General features: G+C 42.0%; 3 protein-coding genes across 8 annotated transcripts in view; 2 read left to right on the forward strand and 1 right to left on the reverse strand.

Annotated features, from left to right (window-relative positions):
• Positions 1–19,803, forward strand: part of vps9d1 (VPS9 domain containing 1) — a gene marked incomplete at its 5' end in the record, with an annotated part of 47,292 nt that extends 27,489 nt beyond the window's left edge. For 5 of the 6 annotated variants that reach the window (XM_083974544.1, XM_083974547.1, XM_083974548.1 and 2 more), the window contains 2 exons: positions 1,796–1,912; positions 4,768–7,302. In XM_083974544.1, the coding sequence (XP_083830670.1) occupies positions 1,796–1,907 (112 nt within the window). In that variant the 3' untranslated portion in view covers positions 1,908–1,912; positions 4,768–7,302. Of the gene's footprint in view, positions 1–1,795; positions 1,913–4,767; positions 7,303–19,664 lie in introns of those variants that run through there. The other variant, XM_083974545.1, reaches the window with a different exon arrangement.
• LOC310988054 (peroxisomal trans-2-enoyl-CoA reductase) lies at positions 14,681–19,649 on the reverse strand (the record flags this gene model as incomplete). The annotated part of the gene is made up of 6 exons (XM_083974554.1): positions 14,681–14,857; positions 15,878–16,002; positions 16,986–17,082; positions 17,245–17,384; positions 18,225–18,332; positions 19,565–19,649. The coding sequence occupies 6 exons, from the start codon at positions 19,647–19,649 to the stop codon at positions 14,681–14,683; spliced, it is 732 nt and encodes a 243-aa protein (XP_083830680.1).
• Positions 19,804–20,816: 1,013 nt separating the features above from the next.
• Positions 20,817–26,514, forward strand: spata2l (spermatogenesis associated 2-like). Its single transcript, XM_083972954.1, has 4 exons — positions 20,817–20,916; positions 22,611–22,980; positions 23,905–24,189; positions 25,146–26,514. Exons 2-4 carry the CDS (start codon positions 22,615–22,617, stop codon positions 26,142–26,144), a joined length of 1,650 nt encoding a protein of 549 aa, XP_083829080.1. The 5' UTR covers positions 20,817–20,916; positions 22,611–22,614; the 3' UTR covers positions 26,145–26,514.
• The last annotated feature ends 162 nt before the right edge of the window (positions 26,515–26,676 follow it).

A 26,676-nucleotide genomic window follows, 5' to 3' on the forward strand; every position in this document is an offset into this window, starting at 1 on the left:
AACTCTTTAAATCAGCCTCGGGCCTATATATTCAGTTAATGAGTCAGACCAGGTTTTGACAGAACGTGCAGAGGTTCAGGTCGATCTAAGCTCTCATTCAGCTCAGTCACTTACCTCTGCTGCTGACATGAACTGACTCTCAATGGGTGAGTTGAACCTCAGGACTCCTGTTACTAGTCAAGGGGCTCAAGTGTGATATACTGATAGGACTGAGCGGCAGGAAGTCATCTGAGCTAATTTAGTCATCAGGTCCAGTCTAGATTTGTCGGTACGGAAAATTGTGAGCTGGTGTTCAAGCAGTAATGGATAATGTAATTCATAAGAAAGTGAGTCAGATGATTTCATAGGTAAGTACTAATATCCACAGACAGGAATATATTGGTGTATGGTGTTATTCTTGTCATATGGGCAAGATCATTACTGAAAAAGACCTAGAAAAATGATTAGTAGGAAATGAATGGAAACCCTGATGATCTCTTGTATCTCTCTAGTATTAATGCCCATGAAGGGTTCACACAGTTTTAGTGTTGTGCCATGTACCAAGGTCAAGTAGGACAGCTGGGGAGGGCCGGTGGTCTTGAGCCGAGATACGCCATCACACTGAGCGCTGTTGCGTGTGAATTCAGACCACACCCAAAAGATCAACTAACGGCTGTAAAACAGTGGGTTGTAAAAATGGTCAGTGTGGCAGAGGATGAGGAATACCAGGATATTTGGGTTTTGGGTTTTTTCTTCTCTATAAAAACACAAATAAAATCCCAGTTGACATTTAAGTAGTTCAGTGGGTTGGAAGGCTTCAATGAGAGGAGAGGTGGAGGGTGAGTAGTCAGCTGACAGATTGTATGAAGAAGTGTAGTTCACAAGAAGCCAGTAAAAGGTATGAAGGGTAAAAACATGAAGGTAGAAGGGACTGATTAGTTTTGATGTTCCTGCTCCGTTTCAAGTTATTTATTATGGTGTTGTTGTATTGAATGCCTCGGGATAGAGATCAACTGAGACCAGAATGGGGGGGGAAAGGTCTGGAGGAATTTTAGAGCACTGTGGGCTCCAGCCTTGGACAGGACGGTGTGCATATTAATAGCATTAAGAAATGATGTTTAAAAAGACACAAGAAAGGGCACAATGAGGACTGCAACACATACCATCATACCACTTCTAAAAAAAAAAATCTTTAAAGGGATAGTTCAACATTTTGGCAAATTGGCCCATTGCCATAATCCCTATAGTCATAGCAGTAGGTTCGTTAACTTTAATTGTCGGTGCAAGCTATTTTTAGAACAGTGGAGCAGAGCCACGAGCTGCTCAGAGCTACAGTATGGAGGCTAAAGGAATTTCTTGGTTTCCCTCATCAAACTCATCAAATACAAAATCCCAAAACTCCAAAACGCTTTCGAGGACAAGTTGTGACCTGCACATTCACCACGCTATGAGATAATAATGGAACGTTACGAAACGGAGCCGTTTTCGAGGTGTGAATGTGACATTGCTGAAAAACAGTCCCTGAACGCAACGCACATCACCGGTTTTGCATGAATTTCCCTCTAAAACAGCTCTGTCTCGTAACGTTCCGTTATTATCTCATATCGTGGTGATTGTGCAGCTCACAACTTGTCCACTGGAGCGTTTTTGAGTTGTTGGGTTGTGTATTTGATGAGTTTGATGAGGGAAACCAAGAAATCCCATGTGTCACTGTTGATTAGTTTACAGTACATTACTACATACAATGGATGTGAATCTGTTCTGTGAGATGAGTGACTTCACTGCTGACTCTCCATTGTCTTCACTTCTGTTTCAGCTATTTGATAGGAGAGGAGGGCTACTGTCTGACCTCCATGCAGAGTGCCTTGGCCTACGTTGAGTCCCTGCACACAGGAGGAGCCCTGCTTCCTGCAGACAAGCCTCTATGAAAAAGGTAAAGTCTATACTGGACATACTGATAAGCATTTTATTGGCCTATGTTTAAAGACATCTGAGAACATATGGTATGAATGTTTCATGAAAGGAATATTGAAATGTTTGATGCCAGTGATGAAAATATAGAGAATTGATGATTATCACAAATAATGGTATCCACGAAACCTCTTCACAGAAAAGTATCTCCATCTGATTCCACTATTGTAAATTAATTCATTGTGAATGTTTGTAGATGGCAAAGTACAATCAGTTTTGTCTTCAGTATTGTAGCACTAATAACAGACTGTAGCTCAAAAAACACCTTAGAGCAAACCAGATGAGAGTCAGCTTTGAACATGTCAGGTCATGATAAACAAGACTCCAAATGTTCCTCTTGTCTTGGCAACTCACTCAGATGTTGTTTCAGCCCTGCTCACTTGCCTTCAAGCTGCCAAAAAAAATCAATAATTGCAGCTTTAAGACTTTCTGTACTTTCCATGGAGCCATTAAGTGATCGACTGATTCAAACCATTCTGAGCTAAAAACTCCAGAGACTGTTGTGAGTTAAAATCCCAGTAGATCAGCAGTTTCAGAAACACTCAAACTGGCCTGTCTGACACCAACTCAACACATTCAGATCCACTGAGATCACATTTCTGTCTGATGTTTGATGTTCATGTTCACTGAAGCTTCAGGATTATATGCGCTGCACTGCTGCCACATGATTAGCTGGTTCGATAATTGCATCAATAAACACCTAATGACTGGAATAAAACTAGCATAGTGGGTCATTGATCAGGTATCTTTATCATTTACCTGTGTAAATCAGGGAAGAGATCATTATACAGTATGAGTCTAGTTTCAGGTAAGTGATATTACATATAAATACTGTATTACAGTAAGTAAACATTTTAATACCACAGCATAATGTGATGACATGTGCATCTACAAGCGGTAGGTAAACGAACATGGAGACGGACCCGTGGTGTGCAAATATTCATTTAAAAGGCAGTCTTATATTAACTGTAGAGGCTAATTTTGGGACACCAGGCTACATTACACTACATTAGCTTACACTGAGCTAATGTTAGTGTTTCGAGTGTATGTGGAGTGTTGTTACAACAGATGTCACAGCTGTAACGGTAGCAGCGCCGTTTCAGGACCTGAACATGTTGACCACATGTTAGGAATAAGTCAACAACTGAAAGTCACTCAATTCATCAAAATTAGTCAAAAAAAGACCTTCAATTTTTTTTGCCATGACTCCCTGCTGACCTGTTGCTGCACCTTCATGTGCTTTATCATCTCACCTGTTAGTGAGAGGAAGGAGGTGGTTACACTCAACAATGAGTTGGATCCCAGATTAGAACACTCACTTTCAGTGTTACTTTACTACAAGGACCGTCAGAGTTTTGGCATCAACGTGGCATTGACATGTCATTTCTTGCGATGTCCCTAGTGTAAGAACGCATAATGAGGAAAAACATACACAGCTATTTAATTTGGCGTTCAATAAGAACAATTCTACTAAATATAAAACCAAAGTGTTTAGGCAAGTAAAATAAGACATGTTTGGATTTTGGGGCTCCTTTGAACTGATGACTCATGTTTCAGTCACTTCAGTGTTTGGATCTGATCTTTTGGACAGACTGAACTATGAAACAGAGGCCACTCTTAGAGCGGTTTACCCAACAGTTATGAGCAGAGCTTGGGGGTGGGGGTGGTTAGGGGTTAGCTGAAGCAGACTCAGACTGATGCATTACACTGAAGGGTGAGAGTGTTGCTGATTATCTTGTCGGGTGCCCAAGGTGATGTTTCCACACTGCTTCTCGGCAGGACGGGGCGCGATGACACTGCAGGATATAAAATGTGACATCGTCAAACAGCACTCCCCAAAACTCCCAGTGACACAATGAATTCACAACTGCCAAATATTGAACTTTGTAGACCGCTGTGCTCCACAGAGCCGTCGCCTATCTGCTGCGCCGCCGCCCTGAGCTGTGGGAGCAGATAGAGTATTTAATGCTGGAGGAACAGAGGAAGTTTTAAAATGTGTGCTTCATACAATATACAGGCAGGTTTTTAATTTATGACTCCACACACATTCTCTTATGCAACAGATTTGACCACATTCATTTCTAATAATGCTCTTTTTTGTCATTTGTAGTTGCTTCTAGCCAAAGCTTTAGAAACGGAGTCTTTAAGACTCTTAGTTCCTGTTTGAACAGATTGATTTAACCAGAATAAATGATCCAGGAAACAACTTTTGCAGATTCAAACTACCATCAGTGAAAGACAAACTGAAAATATTCAGCTACTGGCCTCACAGTAACCAAGGACCTATCTGAAGAAGCAAGATCTTGATAACCCGAAGCTGGTTATCAACTGAATCCGTTGTTAATTATAAGCAGCACTTATACGGCTGAAAGTTCTGTATTTTGTCAGTTGGTGACAAAGAACTACTTACCTGCAATAACGTAATACAAAAAAGGTTTGTGCTTTAAATTATGTAAATGATAGTTGGGGCTGCAACATCCTGAGTGAGCTGTAGCCCTGAAATAAGTTTTAAAAACACACAAACTCTAACACACAGAGACCAGTGTGTGTGTGTCATCCACTTTCAGAGGTCCAGTGAAGTCCCTGTCAGCTGCTTTTTGGGTGGTATGAGGCCGGTGGTTTTAATGTTGTAGCTGGTCAATGTTCAGCTACTGAAAATACCCATGTTACTGCCAAACAAAGCAACGATCACATTTCCTCCTGTTAGAGTGACGTTGTCTGGCAGTTTACATACCTGAGCTTTTGTTTAACTGAACCCTGGATGCTTTACTTTTTAAGATGTTGCCCGTACAATAAGTCTCTCATTTTGTGTTGCAGGCCGCTGCAAACCTTCCCAACAGTTCCCACATCCCACATTCCCTGCTGCACTACACAGAGGCTGAACCTGCTCCGCCCTGCAAGTTGTGGAGATGCATTATAATCTTGTACAAAAGCAACGCTTGATTGACGAGAGGACTAAACCAGAGCCTCGGCCATTTCTAACCAAGTCAGATTGTGGCACTGGATGGTTAAAGGGATGAACTGTATTTGGTTAAGATTGGACTTTGGAAGGGATGCCCCTGATGACATGAACGCTTACAAAGGAAACATTATGTCATGGTTTACTAATGTATTTCATTCAAGAATTGGGTCACATCTGTGGCAACTGAGGTAAAAAAAAAAAACTAAAAAAAACTAAACACAACACTGAAATTGTGTGAACCATGTTTGCCAAAGCCCCATTAGGATGGGATAGATCTGGACCGGAGTTCAAACTTTAACAAAATTACAGGATGTGGCCAGACAGTGGTGTCACCACTCACACTTAGGAACAGGAGTTTGGCTCTAATGTGTTGTTTGTACTTTTACTTATCTCATCGTTCATAACTGAGGACCTGTGTGCTGTGTATGTGAGGTCATCATGCGGTTAAATACCAGTGGCACATAAAAGCAGTTGGAGCCAAATGAGAGCACTGATACTTACCTGTAGGAGAGGTTTGATCACTTTAGGAGGTGCAACCTTCCTGATGGCTTTGACTTGAATTGAGTTTCCCAATGGGCTTGTGTGTTGGCATCATGTTTTTTCACACAAAGGTGAATTGAATAAAAATATCCCATGGAAAATTAGATCCACTGGATGCCATTAAAGTCAATGACCAGGGGAAGGTGGTGTTAAAATCATCCCACCTCCCCTAGAGAATTAAATCCTGTCCAAACGGACCTTTGCTTTAGGAAATCTTTTGTAAGACATGAATGTCTCAGACTGATGCTGCGCAAAAAATGCTTTAATCTGTTTACCTTGTGGCTTTTTCTTTCTTTCTTTCTCTTTCTTTTTTTTTTTTACTTTTTTGTTTACATACTAAAGCATGTGTGCATGTGGTTGTTCATGGGTTTTCAAACTAGTGGCTAAACTTATCAAGTATAAATCTATGCACTTTGGGTGTTGAGGTGTTCAGGGGTCAGGCTACACTGGATGCTGGCTTTGAGTTCAGACAGTCAGAGATACCTTCTAACAGGGACATTGAGACAGTGGAAGGACGTCACTGCTCCTGTTAGCCACTCGTGACAGTGACTGCGTTTGCATATAACACCATGTTTGTACCATTTAGGATGGGTATACAGGAATATGGGTTGGTGGTAATACTGTTGCACTTTGTTAGTTTGCTCCACTGTGTGTATGTGTGTGTGTGTGTGCGTGTGTGCGTGACAGGTTCCGTGCCGAGCCAGCTTTACCTGCAGGCATGTGTGACCATCATCTGGTCATTTAGGTTTATGATTTTTATTTCAGTATCCAGCTGTGACATAATTAGATTTTCCATTTTGCCTATTAAAAGGTAAAAGCTGAAAGTGAATATTGTTTTCACAGCTCAACGCATTCTTTAATATCAGCATTGCCTGAGTAACAGGTTGAGTGCAAAAAAACCACCAGCTTTTTTGGAAATCATCCAGTAGTAGATCTTGAAATATTAGACAGATGGTTGTTAAAGGGATTGTGTTACATTGATGTTTTAAATTGTTTTGAATCCTTCAAAATGGTTGTTTTTTTTAAATACATGCAGACACTAGAGTGAGTGTTAACCTGGAAAGGCTTTGTGTTTTTGCATTTAAAAAAAAAAAAAAGAAATCTGCAAATCATCTTAACCTCAGTGAACATTCTCTGAAGAGTCTCTGTGTTTTGTTGTTTGTTTTTCTTTTAAGTCATAAGTGTGTGTTCAGTCCTTCCAGGCAGCCGTTTGTTTCCATTAATTTTACCTCAACATACAAATCAATCCTTGAAACATGCGTTGCATTGATGTGCTGCTATGGCACATTCATGTGAATATATTAAACTCTGATATCTGCTGCAAGTTAACAACAACAATAATGTGTCTGTAGGCCGAATGTGTTATGATCCTTATTACCAAGTTAATGTCAATGGTTTGTAGTTTTTTTAAGTAAATTTTTATAATGTACCGAAATAAATGGAAACCAATTGCTGGAGGAAGGAACCACCCTGTGGTGTGTGTCTGCATGTGGAGGGCAGTGATTATGGCATCATGGACTAAAGGGGCTAAAATATGCAAAACCAATGTTTGGTTTGTGTTTTGTAGACACATATTTAGCAGACTTGCCTCTTGGTTAACTTAGAGACTGAAAAACTATAGTTTTATAAAGTGCTATTTTATTTGTTTGCCTGCTTGAATTAACTATTTAATAATTTTTATTTTGTATGGGTCCAAAAGATGAGAAAAGATCTGTGTCTGAACTGTTTTGGATTTAGTACTATTGCTTATATTTTGCGATACTAACACCAAATACAGATTTATCTTTGTCCGTGTATTCAATGTTTGTGTAATTATAATAAAAACGGCAAAATACTGTGATGATTTGCAAAGTGGATGAAACCACTATATTCATGTAAATGATTTATTGTACATTCTGTAATGTGAATGTCATTTCATTATTAAACTTATTTACTGTGAAAGCTTGGGAATGTAAGATTGAGACTGATGTGTGTGTTTTGAAAGATATGTCTAAAGAGAACAGAGAACTCTGCTCAGATCATTCACTGTGATCCTCTGTTTCATGAAGGTCAATGGACTTGAGTCTCTGAGCCACTGGGTGGGATCCCTGGTTTCATTACAACAGTTATAAAGTCAGTATTTAGGACAGTACATTTTCACTAGTTTTCTATATATTGCCTGAAATTGCTTTGACACACCTCTGCAAGCAGTTTGGATTAGCTAGATTGAACAGAGTTTCCACTATAGAACAGACAGGGACAATGCCTCCTAAACTAAACGAGCCTTATAGCATTGACATTGGAGTAGGCTATTGATGCTGACAACAGCATTTGGCACCAATATCTCAAAGAGCCACTACGCTACATGGCTGTAAATGCTTGGTCATGTTTTCTTGGAGCTGAAGCTGTATTTATGTTATGATCTGTAATACAGTGTCAGTCAACATGGAAACTGGACTTTACGAGACTAAAGCCACAGTGTCGACCAAAGAATTAGCTGGTTGGCTAACACACTCATTCCATTATTGGCTGCAAACTCTCTACTGTTATATACACTGTCACTGCACAAAGCGGTGTGAGTGGTAACATCTGTGATGGCTGCATCATCTCATGTCAGGTGCATTGGCAGCTCGTTGACAGTGATTAATATCTCCAAACTAGAATGAGTGTCATTAAGGACATTCCTTTTTCCTACTATAAAGAGTGAAGTGAGACTCCTGTGACTCCTCAATAACTCCGTATATCCTGGATATACTGTCCTTATTTACTGAGGTTTGATGACTGTAATTGGGAACAAAGGCAAAATGAAAAACATTTTTTTCAAGATCACAGTCCTTGTCCAACGACGCCAGCTCAAACTGATGTGACATGTTTTTCTTTCCTTCGTTTTTTTTTTTTCTCTGCGGCTGTCAGTTGTTGGGGCGTCTGTGTGAGGATGATTCCTGGATGATGCAGGAGGCTGTGATGATGGGCACATGGCTGAACAGCGGCAGAGGCCTGAGAAGTTGAAGAAAAAAACAACATGCCATTTTGAATCAGTCACGGCGCCACTAGAAGCCACAGCGCCACTCAGCACGTCACCCTCCTCTCGCTCGCTTTATCCTGCTCTTTCTTTCCATGAATGTCTTTTGTCCCTTTCTAGTTCACTTACCCTGTTACAACATACCAACAAATGTTCCAACCATTGCATCCTAGCTTTAAAGTTATAATTTGTAAAATGTCGAAAAGCAGCTAGATAAATGTTCTAGATGTTGTTGGAGTTGTGTTCTTATATTTTCCTAAATCTTTCAGTCAATCTTCAAACCAGAGAAATATGTTGTTTAAGTGTGGAAACACTTTGTGTCATTGGTTGCCCATCAGTGACATCATATGCTCTGAATCAGCACTTTTACCAGGTTTTAAGCCACATACACTTTTTTGCTCCTTTGTGGTTTTCAACTCTTGTAACTCAAGTTCATTAGAGGAACAAGCTGAGTGAATGTTGGACAGCTGCTAGAGACGTCCTATCCCATGTCCACTGAGGAGCGTTGTTCTATGTCTTCAGTTACAACCTGCTGAACATCTGCTTCATACATTCTCAGAGAAACAACAACCAGAACAGAGTCTCCTCTGTGCAGCACCAGTGGAACTTTAAATGTGAAGCTGCTTTCAGTGTATTCACTATTCACATCATAATCACAGGGTGGTTTGATTTACTTACCCACTAACACTTAAGCAATCCAAACTGGGAGGAGCTTATGGTCATGGTGGTAAAGACAACAACTCCCAGAAATCCATGCTATTTCATTGATGCCATTCAATGGCATCTTTTGTTTTTGTTTTGATGGAGAGCTGCCTATAGTCAGAGGTTTCACACGTTACATTACAGACATTACAGACTGTGCCTTTAACAGCGCAGTGAGTTTCAGTTTCTCTATTAGTAATATCATAGATTAATAGTTATCCTTTACTCTTGAACCTTATCATGACATTACTGTATATTGGGGTTCCATGTATTAAAGCAGAAGTAAGTGATCCGGTGGTTTTGGCTAACTTCTTGTCAGCCGATGGAGTTAGCAGTCCCCGCCCTCGTCATGGATCTATTGGTCCTCGTCCCTACGTCACCACATTCACGCGCATCCCTTGGCTGCACACACAGAGAGGACCGCCCCTTTATGCCGTTCTCTCTCCTCATTGGATAAAGGTTGTAGGATACAAGGAAAGTTTTCTCCTCGGCTTACAGCAGAGCAGAGTGACTGACAGACCCGTGTTTCAGACCAAACACTCTATGTAAGTGATTGCTGTCGGAAGATACAACTATTTAAGACTTAGGCTAGGTTTACACGAAGACGGTGTGAACAGAAGACGCAAAAGTGGCGTCGCGTCTTCACTTTTTATTTCGCGTCTACACGAGCGTTGGAAATCTGTGTGCATACGGAGACGCAAAAGTGTGTACAAATCCATTGCTAATGCACGCCAGACCACTAGGTGGTGCTGTCACAAACGCCGCGATGCCTACGCGCATGCGTAGAACCTTCCTTCTTCTCGTCACTGTGCCGGGAAATCAGAAAAGGAAAACATGGCTACAGCTAACAACAAGAAGAACTTTGTCTGGATGTAATCCGACATGTTTGTTTGTATCGTGACGTCAACACGCCGACTTGACGTCAACACGCCGACTTGACGTGAGCAGAACAGCAGATCTGAGCCAGTTTTGCGTCTTGGCCTGTTTAGGCGGAGACGCTGCGCTGGAGCGTATTCAACTTTTCCACTTTCAGGGGTGGTTTGAGATTTTTGCGTCTTCAAGCCCCAAAAACGCCGTCACCATATAAACGAAAGGCACTTCCGATAAAATATTTTATCGTCTTTACTCGCAAGCGTCTTCGTGTAAACGGCCCCTTATATTAACACAAACATTCTGCTTACTTCTGCTTTAATGTCATGAATGATCTGTTTTTCTGTTTTTTCTCTGCCACTATTTTCTCTCTTGGGTTGTTTAGGTCACATTCTTGCACTGTTTGCTTTTGTCCTCACATGCTTTTTAACCTCTGCTGAGAGAAGGGTGGTACAGTGGTTAGCACTGGCGACTGGCAGTCAGCAGCCTCTGAGGCCTTTCTGGAGTTCCTCCCCCACCCTCGCCCAATGTGGGCTAGGACTGGCTCCGGCCCTGTTGCAGATAAGCCATGTAGATAACAGACAAATGGATCCATGTCACAGCACAGTGGATTACACATGTACACACTGTTTCCCTGCAGTTTCTGCATCGCTCAAAAATTGGACACACGGATCAATTGTACTTATTTGGTAGAAATGTGAATCGACTGCTCCACACGTGTTCCCCTAAACATGGCTGCGGTGCGGTGTTCTCCCACCCTGTTGTCTCACTGGTCTTAAACCGCCCAATTAAACCACATTTTGAACCAATTAGTTTATAATTGAGTTACTCTGTGTGACATGCTGGCATCTGTCTGTGTTTACAACTGTGTGTGTTTTACTGCACTGTCAGTGACTGTGTGTCCTTTGGTGTGACGGGACGGGACACACCCTGTTGGAGATAGCGTGACTTGAGACTCCTGACTCTGAGCTCCCCTGACCTCAAAGCTGGCCGCTGATATGACACAAGCCTCTGGAGTGTTTTAGCCTTTATTAATGGTTTCCATAGCAACGAGCATGCAGGCAGCTGTTATTAAGTGGATGCAGTATTTATGGCCGATCACCCTTCTGTCACCTTTTCACAATGCCACGACTCCGGGTGACACACACCAGGCCGGGGAAAGGAGATATCTCACTGGGGATCATGAACTTACATATGCACACACAGACACACACAAACACACACAGAGAGACACACAGACAGTCGCAGTCTCCTGGCTTCATAGCTTCTTGGCCTCTCCGATGAACCTGTCGTCTGTCAGCTTGTCACACTGCATCTTGTGGTGTTGTGCGTTGGTGCTGTGGGATGTGTTAGTTTTTCAGAAGCTGCTGTGATGAGGACTAACCGCTCTGTCACGAAGAGGCAGAGCGCTGAGCTCACGGCTTGTTTTTCCATCTGGTTCAAAATGTTAATCCCTCTTATCTCAGTCCCACCAGTGTTTAATCAAAAGCAGAGGAGTAGTTTGGCACTTGTCTCTCGACTGTTGAGCCGCTGTCTTCCTTCCCTCGTTGACATTGTCTCCGTGTTCTGACTGTAATCTGTTGTATCATCAGGTGCAGAGCCATCAACGTCTGTCCCCATTCATTAGCCTAATATTCAATCACTATCAATCACACTGACCTAAGTTTGTGCAATTACCATAATTACCTATAGTCTCATTACCCTCGGCTTATTGATCATCATCCAAGAAGAATTCTAGTTCCCTGGTTGTTTCAGAGTAAGGTCACAGTAAGGTTTTTTTTTCTGTTCACTTAACCTTGTGATGCAACTTCTCATCTGAGAGTCTGCACGCTCTGTGACACTGTAGTCACAGCTGCTGTTAATAGTTACCACGTTCCCAGTATCAGTTTTGTGTTTGAGCGGAGAGCAGCCGAGGGTGATGAGAATGCCTTTAGGTTTGCAGCTATTTCACTGTAAACCAAAGTACTGGGCGACTTAGAAGATCATTAAAGTGATGACACTTCATCCTGAGGGTGTCATCAATAGCTGTCAAGACATTTTATTTAAAATCATACATATCCACCCCAGGGTGGTGCTCAAGCAGTCAGGGCATCATCACACTCGGTCTGACTGTTGTCTAGGAACCGTGTGTCTGTCTATCTTGTTTTGATCGGGTTATGTCACTGAATACATCGTCATTTCACTTGCTACAAAATAAATAAATAAAAGCGCAGGGAACATGACACTTCATCATAGCTTTTAATTCTAAACCTCTAATCAGTCAGTGTCATGGTGGCACCAGAGGAATCACTGACTTTAAAATCAATTTATGTGAAACATCTGATCATCATCCACAGGACTCTCCTTGCACACGTTTTACTGGTTGCTTGTAATATCCCTAAATATTAAGGTTGTTTTTTTACATTTTGAATTATAATACTTTGACTTCACAGATTATTATTATAAAGACATAATAAGACTTAATTCTCAAACTTGTGGCTCTGTTACTTTATTGCTGCCAATATACATTAAAGAAATCACAATCCAACATTTTTCCGGTGCCAGTGTTTTCCTATTCCCCCACTTTTCTCTCATTCATCAAGCCAGTTCACTGCTGTGTCTTTCTGACTGATCCTCAATCTGTTGGGCCTTGTTCAGAAGACAGTGGCCCCTCGCTCCCTTTTAAACAAAAGCCAGTTTTCTTTTCTTATTAGAATGAGATGAGTCATCATCGGAGGGCGAGCATGGCCGTTTGTGTGAGTGTGTTTGACCGTTTCCGCCTTTTCTGTGGGGGTGATGAGGTAGAGAAAGAGAAAGTGGGGCCCAGTGGGTTCTCCCTTGTGGTTTAATCATAATTTGGCCTAATTGAGCTGTCAGCCACACAAGTTCAAAACAAAAACTGTGACTGACCACCCCACCACTCAACCACCCCCCAACCCCCACAACAAAACTACTACGACTTTGACTCCCCCCACTCCGCTTCCTTGTCCAACCAGTTATCCATGTCAACCAGGGGAAGCCAAAATTAGTCCGTACAGGCTCCTCCGTTGGCACGACAAACCCACATTCTTGTTGTGAAAGCATGCACGCATTAACTGTACAATACACAACACAAGACAGTAGACAACACAACAATGCCCCCTCTGATACTGCAATCTACCACGGCCCCCAAACTTCTGTTTGGTTTATCTAAGGGCCCTGCTGCCCCAAATAATGGGCAACAGACAAAGGGGCCTATAGGAGGTCGCTGCTGGTGCCTGAGAGTCACGCTATACGGGGATGTAAATGTGTCAACCCCCCCCCCCAAAGATCAACCTTTATCTGCATTACCTTGTTTCCATGGAGACCTAACAGTTAACCTTGACCTTAACTACTAAAATCTATAACTTCCAGGAAAATAAACCAGTGACATAGAGACAATAATGTTGAAGAACATGTTGTTCAACGATTTTACGCCTCATGTGTTTTAGCTTAACAAAGAGACTAAATAGGCCAAACCATGCTGTGTCAGCTGTGTGTGGTCAGGCAGCTTCTGACATGTTAGAGACATAGGCTACTGTTCAGAGCCACAGTGTCCATCCATGAGGGGACAGTGTGCTTCAAGTGAAGGTTGGTCTCATCATTTTCTGCACCTTTTCACACAACTATTGTGACCTGTTGTATGAGCTTTTTCATTCCAGGCTTTAAGGAGTCGGTGTGCATGTGACACGGCGCTGCAGTGATAAAGGCATGCAGGGTTTGAACATTGCTCTGAAGCGCTCTTCTAACCCACGAACATCTTCAACAAGAAGCTGTACACAATCGTCCCAGTTTACTGATGTCAGTCACTGGAGGCTCTGATGGATGCTTGGACCTGCTATAAACATGAAAGTTCATTTCAAGCACAGTGAATGTCTACAGGGAATTCATTCACTCTTCTGATTTTACAACAAATCATTTCTGCCAACATAGTTAAAATGCTATTAGAAACCTTTACTAAATGCTGATTTGAGATGTGTTTATACTGTACATTATAATGATGCCCACTTGAATTTGTATTTCTCTTACCCAGTTTCATTTTACCGACTGGCGCACTTTGAAACTCAGTTTAGAAAAGTAGCCTACTATATATTCATAAAGTTTATTATATTAGTATTACATGTGCATCCTCTATGTGTGCAGTTTACCTTTAAATTCTGGTTTATGATTCAGATTATGTCTGTACAAAGACCCTTTTCAGTGGGAAACACAGCTCAATCTTTATCTGCTCGCACCAATGGTGTCTAGTTTTATACCTAATATATTTAAGAGATGGAGAAAACAGTGAGTACCTCCCAACATCACAGAAGACAGAGCAGAACTGTGTAGTATTTGTATAGAACAGGAAACAATGACAAGGTCAGTATACAAATTCTTTTTTCTTTTCTTTTCTTTTTTTTTTTTTTTTTACAAACATTTCACAACAACAGCACATGCAGGGAAAACATTTGTGAATGATCTAGGAATAGGAAGTAGAATATACAATATATATTGAAACAAACAATTGACATACAGCTGTGCGAGGACATAGCTCAGAGTCGTGGGAGAGGAAAACAAACGGACACTGTAAATGTGTGTGTGGAGAGTTCAGCAAGAGCAGGAGCAGTACATGGAAATGTGTCTCTGTGGCATCGAGGCTGGAGGACAACTCTCCCACTTTAAAGGTTCCTTTCTAGGAGCACAGTCTTTAAGTCTGAGGGGCAGCTGACGGTGAAGACTTTGTGGGAGGAGCTTCTTCTTTCCACCAGGGCCGCAACCCCTTGGCCCAGGTCCAGGTGGTTCAGGTAACCAGGTGCCATGCGCTCCGGAGTGGCTACACCTGTGTCGATCTTCACCTACCGCCACCAAACAGTGAGGAGAGACTGTTTTAGCCGTGATTGTATCATAGAGTAATTCAGGTTTACTTTTCTCACACGTTCCATAACACTAAAGTGATCATTTACATTGAAAACAAGCCAGTACTTCATGCAATTGATCTAAACCTCTTCAAGTGGAGGTCAACTGTGAAATGTCAACCTTAAAGCAGGAAGTTGGTCTGTTTACTACGAGTCTAAAAACTTTATTGTCCATTTTTGTTTTCTCTTCCACAGTAAGTTTCTTCAACACTGCACAATCCCATGTATGTTGTGTGTATGTTATTCATATGGTGAGCACAACTAGAAAATGTGTTATTACTTAGTTACTGAATTAGAGATTTGCTTTTAATTGAGAATTGCTGCTGAAATCTTTGAAAGAATCTGAATTTAATTTACTTATGACATGCTCATACTGTATCTGTAAATTTCTATACAGCTTTATAAAGTCCAACAAAGCTTATTGGTAATTCAACCTGAAGCCACTTTATGGCAGATTTGAAACCTGGGAAAAACAGGCGGTGATGTTCTTCACATTTTGGGTTTCTGCAGCATTAGTTGTTATGTTGTGATGTGGGATCAGCTTTGTGGCTGCAGAACTTCAGGATTGTTAAAAAACCTTTTAATGGTGGGAGAAAAAAAACCCCAAATGAATATATTTAGCCCAGACCTGCTAATCCAACTTTATAACAGTGGTGAACTGGGTGTTGTTGAATGAACAATGTGTGAAAAACACAAATGCTGAAGCTGTGTGTCTTTGCTAATGCAGCTTGCAGCACATCAAAGTGATAACTGGTATAATGAACAAATAGTGTGTGTTTTAAAAAGGTTCCTGGCTGCTCTATGGGAGAAGCAACAGGATCTCTCCTCTTGAAATGAAATCTGAAGTCTCCTTTTGTTATCAGGTCTGAAGCTGTGAGACCCAGGTCATACAGAAACTCTATATCAGCTCCGGTGCTTTGTTCACTGACGCCGTGCAGCGTAATCCATTTAAAGTCTCACCTGGTTGAGTTTACAGGGCACCTCGGGGTACTCCTCTCGTAGCACCTGGCAGAAGGCCAGAGTGCTGGCAGCTCCCACCGTCAGGAAGCCTGTACCCGGCATCAGCAGCTTCTCTCCTGCTCCTCCTGTGGCACAGAGCAGCACAGCATCAAGTTGTATTAGCACAGGCCACTTTTATAGTCCCTAAGTTTGACATATTTTTATAATAACAAAAGATAAAGTGAGTTTGTGTAACATGCAGTGGTGGACAGTAACGGAGTAAATTTACTTGAGTACTGTAAGTACATATCCACCTGAGTATTAGATTTCTTTGGTACTTATTACTCTTACTTGAATACATTTCCAAGACTAATATTTTTACTTTTACTCGAGTTCATTTCTAGGAAGGCTGAAAAGTACTGGTTACTTTCAGGTCTGCTCTTTTTTTTTTTTTCTAAAATCCTATTGGACACAAGCTGTGTTTGTCAAAGAAGGAAACCCTAACCCCTAAAAGCAGCACATCAGTGCAGCTGCTTTCAAAGAGTTCATTCTCACAAACAAGAGTTAAAAGCTCCTTAAATTCATTTAGAAAAAAATATAGTCATTCATTGATGTGAAAAATAAGAAATTTACTCTTACTCTTACTTTTACTTAAAGTAAATTTAAAAGCATGTACTTTTGGATACTTAAGTACCTTTAAAAGCAAGTACTTTTATACTCTTACTCAAGTAACATGTCGACTGAGCTACTTTTACTTGTAACAGAGTACATTTTGACCAGTAGTATTTGTACTCTTACTCGACCTAGTACTGAGGTTGAGTACTCTGTCCATCTCTGGTAACATGAAGTGACTAATTGTGTTAGAAATATCACCCAACTGGGCCGTTACCCATGTTGTCTGTTGTTTAAGTGTCGCTGGATGTGTAAACACAACAGTTTGATATATTATGTTACAACAAGCTAATCACATAAACTGCTTTTACAAACCATGTTTCCTGTTCTCACTTATGTATTCATTCATTATTTCAATATGTAACACCAACAGTACGGTATGAGACGAGCACAGGCGAGCATAGGGAACTGTCTACTGTGCTCTTAGTAGAAATACTGGCTGAAGGTCAGGACTCACCTGTTATGAAGGTGTAGGTACAGTTGGAGTCATCTCTCACCAGGGGGAAGAAGGCCTTCCAAGACACAAATGTGCTATAAAGTAATGTCTCAATCACCTGGAGGGTTGAAGAAAAAGAAATATGACACAATAATCTGATGAATAAACAATTAGACATATTATAACAGTAGAACTACTATTACAACAACCAGTAGTAGTAGTACCACCAATGGAACTATTAGCAGTAACAAATTATAGGCTACATGTTTCATGAACGCACCCAGTGCAGGTCTTTGAGGGTCTGGGTGTGTGGAGGTCCTCCCTGCCACCAGCTGAAGCCCAAAGAGGAAACAATGTCAGTCACCTTCCCCACAGCCTTCAGCAGGGCCTGCTTGGCCTGCTCCGCTCCCTCCTCTGTCCCTGGAACACAGAGGGGTCAGAAGAGGAAAGGCCTCCAAGTTAGAGTCCACTGGAGACCACAGAGACCTTCAACACAGCAAGTTAGAGCAATGCGTGCCCCTCACATGGGTCTGAAAGGCTGACACTGGCTGTTTTTGACTGACGCTTCTATCTTTTGGTGATACATGATACTTAAAGGGATAGTATCATTTTTTTAAAAGTGGGGTTGTATAGCCCTGCCCAGAGATTTACAACATAGGCTACAGTGTTGTGAACAGACCCAAAGAAACGGCCTATTTTCGTGGCCTAAAAGAGGTTTGACCTGAAAAAAAAAAAAACACAGTTCCATTGTTCGCTATAATATAATTTTTTCCAGCCCTTCAAAATGCAGGAAAAACACAGTTTTTATTTGGACCTAACCAACTCACGTATCCCTCCGCCCAGGGTTAGCGCCCGCCGATCAGCAGTTGGTTAGGTCCAAATAAAAACTGTGTTTTTCCTGCACTTTGAGGGGCTGGAAAAAATTATATTATAGTGAACAATGGAACTGTGTATTTTTTTTCAGGTAAAACCTCTTTTAGGCCACAAAAATAGGCCGTTTCTTTGGGTCTGTTCACAACACTGTATGTTGTAAATCTCTGGGCAGGGCTATGGGCTGGCGTTGCTAACGGGAGGAGTGCAGAGAGATCATACAACCCCACTTTAAAAAAAATGCTACTATCCCTTAACTGACTCACCAATAAGATTTACACAACATCATTATCAAGCTAAGTAGTACTGAGGTTGTGTATGATGACTTGAACGTTAACGAACACTCCTCACTGATGGATGGATGGATGGTGTGGTGAACCCACAACTTACCCACATTCCCCACTATGGTGGTGAGGTTATCCTTTGTGTTGGGAGAAACGAACGATTTCAGTCTCTCCAGCCGGCTGTTGTCTCTGGAGATCACAGCCACTTTAAAACCTTCAAACACACACCCACACCCACATCCACACCCACACACACACACCCACATCCACACCCACACAGACAAAGATCAGATGCTACATTAATCTGTGGTGCAGACAGATAAAACCAGCACCTTTAACACAGATACAAGACTAATCCCTCTCACATGAAAATCAATATTCAGTAATAGGCCTAAATTGTTCTAATCTGTTTATCAAGGTCAGATCAGAGGAGTGACTGTCACAGAGCAGCAGATGGCAACTTCAAACGATGGACAAAGCAGTAAACTGTCACCACAGCATTTAGCGCTGTCCCTATCACTGCTTCACACAGTGTGGAGGCTGCAGAGCAACATAAAGAAAGAGGAATTCAATTTCAGCTTTGGGACTGAGACGCGCCCTGATCTGGGATGAAGAACCATGTGCCACACTCAGCTATCTTCACTGTGTAATGTTGAAAAGTATACCAGACTTCAGATCAGTTCAGGTCAGAGTATAAAAAGACAAGTAAAAATCAAATCAACAGGAGACAAATCTTGACCAATATGTCCAGAGAGTTTACAATCTCACCATAAACCAATAAGGAAACAATAATGGCTCATTTATAGTAGAGTCTATACATTTGGAGCAATACAAAACAATGTGTTTACATAAGAAAATTCAAAACTACTTTTGAATATTATTCAAAATTCTCCAGTTCTTTTAAAACAAGTAAAAATCTGACTGTCAGATTTGACCAGGAGGATCTGTACTGTGTCTGAGGTAATGGAGTTGTTTCTGTGAATACAAAATGACAAAAGTATAACTAAAGCTAATCCCATTAACGACTGATGATAGGACTGCCTACTTTATTTTGTTGAATCAAATTGCTTTACATAAAAAGATGGAAGCAGAAATGTAGTAATAAAGAAACAAATAAAAGCAAAATGATTTAGGCTACACCTGCCATGTCATTTTTTGTCCTTCACATGTTTCATGTCCACCGCATGTCATCATAAATTCACAACATTGGTTGTTGGTTAGTGTTTTGCAAAATAACATAGCTACTTTCTTCTTCAATTTCTTTCAACTAATAATCTCAGCACAACAACATATCACAAATAGCTGATTTTACTGTTGCCAAAACCACTTCTGATTCAATATAAAGTCCTGCAAAACAAAATAATAATCATACAGAATTAGAATTAGTGTGGAAGTCAGCTTTTAAATTCTTAGTATATTTAGTTCAGGTGTTTCCTGTCAGCTTACCTTTATCCAGCAGTCCTTTAACTATCCCAGAGCCCACTGTCCCTGCTCCTCCCAGAGCCAACACCACCCTGTCTGAGTTTGACATGCTGTCTGTCTGCAGCTGCACAGGTCTGCTGGAGGATGGAGGAGAGGAGAGGAGAGGAGAGGAGAGCTGGAGGGAAGCTGCTGACTTGTGCTTGGCATCTTCACCAACCCAGGAGGCTTTTAAGTAAAACTCAGGGGGCAACAACAGTTCCGCCCTTCTACCGCTGTCACTCACTGAAGTCCCGCCCCCAGGTCAACAAAAAGAGGCTCACCACTGATTCACCCCACTACTGTGTGTGTGTGTGTGTGTGTGTGTGTGTGTGTGTGTGTGTGTGTGTGTGTGTGTCTGTTCTTGTAGGCCTACATGCTATGTTGTGAGGACCGGAACGAGTTTTTAACCAACGGAGTGAGGACATTTTTGGGAACTTTTAGTCACCAGCTGCACCTGTGACAATTAACTTAATTCTGTAATTGTGCTGCTCGTTTTTGATGTTTGATGTCTCTCGTTACCTTGATCTTGTTGTGTATGTTTGCTTGTATTTGTACTTCCTGACCAGGACATCCTTGAAAAAGAGATTGTTAAATCTCAATGGATCCTTCCTGAATAAATAAAGGTTAAATAAAAATAAAATAAAATATTGGCCGGTCCTCACTTTTTCCAAGGGCTGTTTGAGGGTTAAGACTTGGGTTAAGACGTTAGGTTATAATTAGGTTTAGAGTAATGGTTAAGTTTAGGCATTTAGGGAATAGGCTACATTATGTCAATGACATGTCCTCACAAAAATAGATTTACAAGTGTGTGTGTGTGTGTGTGTGTGTGTGTGGTTCATGTAGAGTTGAGGTTGGTAAGGCAGAGGGTTTAAAACTATGAAATACTGCCACCCAGTGGACTGGATAGATAACCAGATGTAAACTCTACTTGTGTAGGACTATTAGTTATTTATAGTCATTTTGTAGTCCTTCATAATGTTCCATGTCCACCTCTGAATTTAGTTAAGAGGGATTTCCATAATATATCCATAAAACATTTTTTTTTTTTTTTTGTAATCTATCTCAATTTACATTCATCTATTTTATCTATGTAGGCTACTTTAATTTTTGAAAGTCACATTAATACTCTTTACAGAAGAAGCCCTCCACGCCGCCCCGCCGGCCCGCCCTGACACTCCTAGGAAGCGCACCCCTGAAGCTGGGAAACTCCGTGCCACGTGACAATGTTTACTTTATTGTGAAGATCGAGCAGCGAGCAGCGACACGGCGATGACCGGCGTGGCCGGAAATGTCTTCCACAGCCATCTGAGAGACATCTGACGACGCTCCACACACAGGTGAGTTCAGGTGAGTTCACGTGCCTCCTGTGTGTCAGTAAAAACCGACACTGTTGTCAAAGCACGGCTTCTGTCACACAGCTAACACTAGCTTAGCTCGGCTCGTCTGGTCGGTCAGGGGCGTCGGTCACGTTTGATAAAATATGTTGCTTTGCGTTAAAGATCACAGTGAGCCATATCGTTTTGTGACTCAGTAGAGTGGACCTTTAACTCAGAGAGTGACTAAGACAATATGGATCTTTTCTTCTTTTTAAGTGTTTGACTTTGACGTGACTTCCTGAGTCCTCGCCCAAAAATGAAACACCGAGGTCTGAGCCGCTGCTAAAAGTTTACTAATGTGTCAGTCGAGTTGGATAATAACCTCAACTTATCAGAAAACCATTTAAACGGTATATTATGAGAAACCATGGAAGAAATGTGTAAATAAATATTTTAGGTGTGAAGTTCTCGCCCTTAAATTATATAAATAAATAAATAAATGAATAAATAAAGCGACAGAAACATTTCAACCTAGCAAACGCAGCTAGTCAGTGAGGAGCATGCTAATGCTAACAACAAGGCCACCTGATCTAACCTGACCTCGGTGTCGGTCAACATGGCTCTTCTTTACCTAAGACAGCTCACGGACATGTATGTATATATATTTCTTTGGGCCAAAAGTCTCTCAGGTTTCACTTTCGCTTTGAGCACAAGTGGCTTGAGCTGCAGCTACAGTAACAGTGTGTTGCAATACTTTGTTTTTCCAGTGGCATTCAGTGTTTATTTCCAGACATATACCATCTGTTGTTGTCTGGTGTAATGTATCAAGTCTTTCTGTGCTACTATAAAACCACTGGTCTTTTTCATGTACTTATCATATCATGCTATTACAATGGCCATATTCTATATCATTGTCACACCATCAATGTCAGTAGTGTCTCTGCTGGGCCAGAAGGATAGTCATTTAGTCTGGTAGTACTGTAGCTCTGTCTGAAAATCTCTTCCCAGTGGTTTGCCATCTAAAACAGGAAGTTAAAATATGTTAAGGGTCATCATAATTATGTTTTCCACATTGCCCTGAGGCATGAGGAAGGAGGCTGTGGTGGTTACTGTTGCAGTATCACAGCCGTAATAATTTAGGCTAATATAATTTGGAATAAGCACTATGTTGCATAAAATGTGCATTTATTATATCTATTTGAATTAGACTCAAGACTAGTTGAAATAGTAACACACAAGTCTCCTTCTGAAGTGCATCCTCCGAGTTAAAGCAGAAGTAAGCGGAATATTTGTGTTAATATACGTAAGTCTTAAATAGCAATCACTTATATAGAGTGTTTGGTCTGAAACACGGGTCTGTCAGTCACTCTGCTCTGCTGTAAGCCGAGGAGAAAACTTTCCTTGTATCCTACAACCTTTATCCAATGAGGAGAGAGAACGGCATAAAGGGGCGGTCCTCTCTGTGTGTGCAGCCAAGGGATGCACGTGAATGTGGTGACGTAGGGACGAGGGCGGGGACTGCTAACTCCATCTGCTGACAGGAAGTTAGCCAAAACCACCGGATCGCTTACTTTTGCTTTTAATTCCAAACATGGAAAACAAAAACTGCGAAATTATGGATCAGATTAAATTGCACAAGAAATGATTATGGACAGATAGCACCGTGATTAGTAGATTAAACCTTCATTTCAATGTCCTGTTTGTGTCCTGCTCAGCTGAATGATAGAGATGAGCAACTCCAAGCAGAGGGCCAGTGATCTGACGAACGCCTACGATCACAGCCTGGAGCAGCAGATACTGGGCCGAGGCTCCACTCTGGTGTGCAGAGACGAGGAGCTGTGGAAGCAGGTGGAGGGGCGGCTGAGGGATGGGGATGCTCAGGAGACGCACTGCCTGGGGCTGGATCCACTGAGCGTGATGGAGGAGTCGCTCAAGGCGGCCACGGCGGCAACAGCAGCTGCCAGCGGTGGGCCGGTCAGAGCCAGAGGAGGGCTGCGAGGCCTGGCTAAAGCTTTCGAGGTCCTGGAGCAAGCTGCCCTGAACCTGTACCTCGGTCCCTGGAGGGAAGAGTACAAAGTCGTCAAGGTTGGCTGCAAATAACTGGGTTCAGACTAGTCCGTCCTGTTATGATTATGATGTAAATAGTTAGGATTAATAAAACTTGCCAGGACAAAATCACTTCAAGCTTCAAATATGGTGCATGTTTTTAAAGGGATAGTTCACCCAAAATTCAAATTACTCATTATCTACTCACCTTCATGTCAACTAAGAGCTGTGAGAATTTTCAGAGTCCTCCGTGCCTTCTCTGAGTTACGGGGGGGTCCGTGCAGCAGTATTTGTCCATATAATGGTTGTGACTGGATACCAACTTTCTTCGTCCAAAAAGACACACCAAAAAACATCCAAATACCTCCACACAGCTCGACTGTAATGTCCCTCCTGTATTGAAGCCCCGACATGAGAAATTGTTCCGAAAAAAAAAAAATAAGTCTATATTTTAAGCTTGTTTGTAGCGGAAGCTCCCAGTGTCTCAGTTCACTGCTCTTCCTGTGTCAATGCAAATCTCTCGTGATTTGCACTGACCGGCGGAACAATTTCTCATGTCGGGGCTTCAATACAAGAGGGACATTACAGACGAGCAGTATGGAGGTATTTGGATGTTTTTTGGTGTGTCTTTTTGGACAAAGAAAGTTGGTATCCATTGACAACCATTATATGGACAAATACTGCTGCACGGACCCCCCCGTAACTCAGAGAAGGAACGGAGGACTCTGAAAATTCTCACAGCTTTTAGTCGACATGAGGGTGAGTAGACAATGAGTGAAATTTGAATGTTTGGTGAACTATCCCTTTAAATGACTATTACAGTAGAGTAGATATTTTGGTAATGACTCTCTTTGTTAAAGAAATTATGTGTGTGAAGAGACTTCCTGGTTAAGTCAAAGTAACTGGTGAAAATCTGATCTATTGTTTTGCTCTGTTTTGATCTTCTCTACCTTTGTGTCTTAGATGTACTCTGGCATGTTCACCCACTATATCAAACCGGTGCTGTCGATGCCACAGATTGAGAAACTCTTTGGCCTGTTAGGATATCAGCCCAGCTCATCTCGCCACGAGCAACTTTTTCTCCAGGAACTCGCTGCTTCTCTGGATGAACTCCTCCGCTTGTGTTGTGCTTTCTACCTGGCTCGCTGCGAGTGCTGCCTCCTTCAGGCGGCTCTGGGGAAGCACGGCGGTGACGCCCAGTGGGAGCTGAGTTTGGTGAGAGAGAGGCAGAAAGGAAACAGCCTGCAGGTATGTTCGCCTGCTTGTTGGGAAATTTTCTGTATTTTGAAAAATGCTTTGACACACCTGCAGGTATATTTTTTACTTTTGGAGTTATCCCAAACTTTCTAAAGATGCCAAACACTATAAGTGAGGCAGAATCATGGGGAAATGTACATAAAATAATTACGTAAAATAGTTTTATCTCATGGAAGGATCTGTCCCACCATAGGAGGCCACGGAAATCTTGCAAGTAAAAGCACACCTTTTAAATGATGTTCTCTTCTGTTCCTCTGCCTCTGAAGTGACACATTCTTACTGGGTATTGTTTGAAATGTAGTTTTAGATACTAACTGATATAGATACACTCTAGTCAATATTAAAAGACATAATAACATAATCCCCAAATATTATATATCAGACTTTTGTATTTTGTATTGTTTATTTGGCCCAAATTCTGTAGAATTTAAGACAGGTTTCTGAAATGATTGAATTCAAATATCTTTTGAAAACACACCCTTGAATTGAATTGTTTTTATGCTTGAAATTGCTTCACCAAAGTCTAAGTGCAATATGTGAGTTAATAGTAGATAAATGGTTAATAAATGCCGAACATTACATTTTGTAAAATCGCTGATTGTATTGTGTTGGGGCTGAGGCCTGTCAAAATTGTTAAGAGCCTACAGTCGGGGCGTCGCGTGGCGTAGTGGTTAGAGCGGGCGCCCCATGTATAGAGGCACAGTCCTCGCTGCGGTCGGCCCCTCTCTGCCTCCCCGTTTCCTGTCTGTCTCAACTGTGCTATCTATAAAGGCATAAATGCCCCAAAAATATACTTAAAAAAAAAAAAAAAAAAAGAGCCTACAGTCTACAAACTCAACAACACTGAAAGCAGATTTCTACGCTGTATTACACAGAATCAATAAGATCCGGTCTCATCTAGACTTGTTAACTGTTGGGGATGTTTTCTCGTCCGTGCTTGTCAACAGGTTTCGCTGGACAACACCAAGAAGACACTCAGAGTCAGTCAGCCGCTGATGGAGCCGTTTGATGGTGAATCAGACATGGATCTGTACACAGACGAGCATATCAACGGGCGGCAGAGAGAGGCGGTCGTGAACGACGATGAAAGTCGCCGCTCTCTGGACTCGCCTCTTTGGCTGACTCAGAGGAACGCACCTGCTGCTGTCAAACCACACAGCAACGGAGCGACGCAGCAGCTCTGCATCTCTACACTCAACTGCCAGCTGCCCAAGATGACGCCTGTGGAGTCGGAGAGAAGCTCCTCCTCGGCCGGCAGGGGCCAAGCCAGACGGCCCTATGAAGAATCGGGGTCGGTCAAAGCCGAGGCGCAGTCGGTCAGCCTGCAGCTCGGAGCCATGGGGCTTTCCAGGAGTGTGCCTGAAACCAACCACTTCTGCAGCTGCCTCCAGTCCTCTCCTCTTTGTCCTAATCACTGTACTGAATGCAACACTTTGCACCACATCACCTGTGACTTGCTTCAGCACTGCAAGAAGAACAACCACAGTATAGGGAGGTCTTACATCACGCCTGAAGAGTCAGAAGTGGCGTCGGCACAGAGTGAACGTCTGGATGTGGGCGACATCGGCGCCATATCTCTCCCCAGCAGCGGCGGCGGCGGCGCAGCGATGTCCTCCATAGTTCCGTGTGACGACCCAGAATCCCTACATCCGTCTCTTCCTCCGATCACCTACCACAACTGTTGCAACCTCGCCCAGCTGGACCCTCAACTACTGTGTCGCAACTGCAATGTCTTCCACTCCCGGGTCTGCAGAGATGCAGACCGCTGCCAAAGTCAACACCACGAAGTCCAGAAGCTTGGAGTGTGTCTCTGCGGGAAGACGTGTCCCAGAAACCCCCTGGTTCTGTGCAGATATTGTGGAAAGGAGTACTGCCGGGATTGTTGGTACAGGAATCCTGTTGCATGCATCTGTGGCCAAACCTTTGACCAGTCATCCCCTGTGTGATGTGTATTTGAAACGTAATACACTAACAAGGCACAACTAGCAAAATCACAATGCCTTAAATCTGCACACTTTGAAATCAAGAACAATCAAATCCAAATGTTGCCTTGACACAGCGCTGAAATGCAGTATTAAGTGTGCTCCAGTTTTTCTATTTTGGACTTGTCTCATTTCTCTTTATCATCCAGTTACTCTGTAAATGGACATGTTTACCACCATCAGCAATTTAACCTGTCGTGTATTATTAAGACTTGAAGTCGTGGTTACAATTTGTACTCTTGAGTCACTTAAATGTAACTTGGTGCAAAGCACATGGTCGTCTGTTTTCATCTGTATTTGTTGCCTGCACTCAGACTGGAGTAAAAATAGTCACTATGCCACTTGTCTCTTAAATGTGTTTCTATCACCTAGTGTATAATTGCTGTGGAAACAAAGGCTGCAACAAACGATCCGTGTTCTTGATTAATCTAGAGATAGTAGATTATTTACTTATTATTTATATTTGAGCAATCAAGGCAAGGCAATTTTATTTGTA

Source organism: Trachurus trachurus (assembly GCF_905171665.1).
Source record: "Trachurus trachurus genome assembly, chromosome: 6".
Classification (NCBI taxonomy): domain Eukaryota; kingdom Metazoa; phylum Chordata; class Actinopteri; order Carangiformes; family Carangidae; genus Trachurus; species Trachurus trachurus.

What these genes read in the sequence shown, in the direction of transcription:
- spata2l (XM_083972954.1), top strand. Translation starts at nt 22,615, where the DNA reads ATGATAGAGATGAGCAACTCCAAGCAGAGGGCCAGTGATCTGACGAAC. An exon ending in AAGAGTACAAAGTCGTCAAG is followed by an intron (nt 22,981 to 23,904) that starts GTTGGCTGCAAA and finishes TTTGTGTCTTAG; the next exon opens with ATGTACTCTGGCATGTTCAC. An exon ending in AGAAAGGAAACAGCCTGCAG is followed by an intron (nt 24,190 to 25,145) that starts GTATGTTCGCCT and finishes GCTTGTCAACAG; the next exon opens with GTTTCGCTGGACAACACCAA.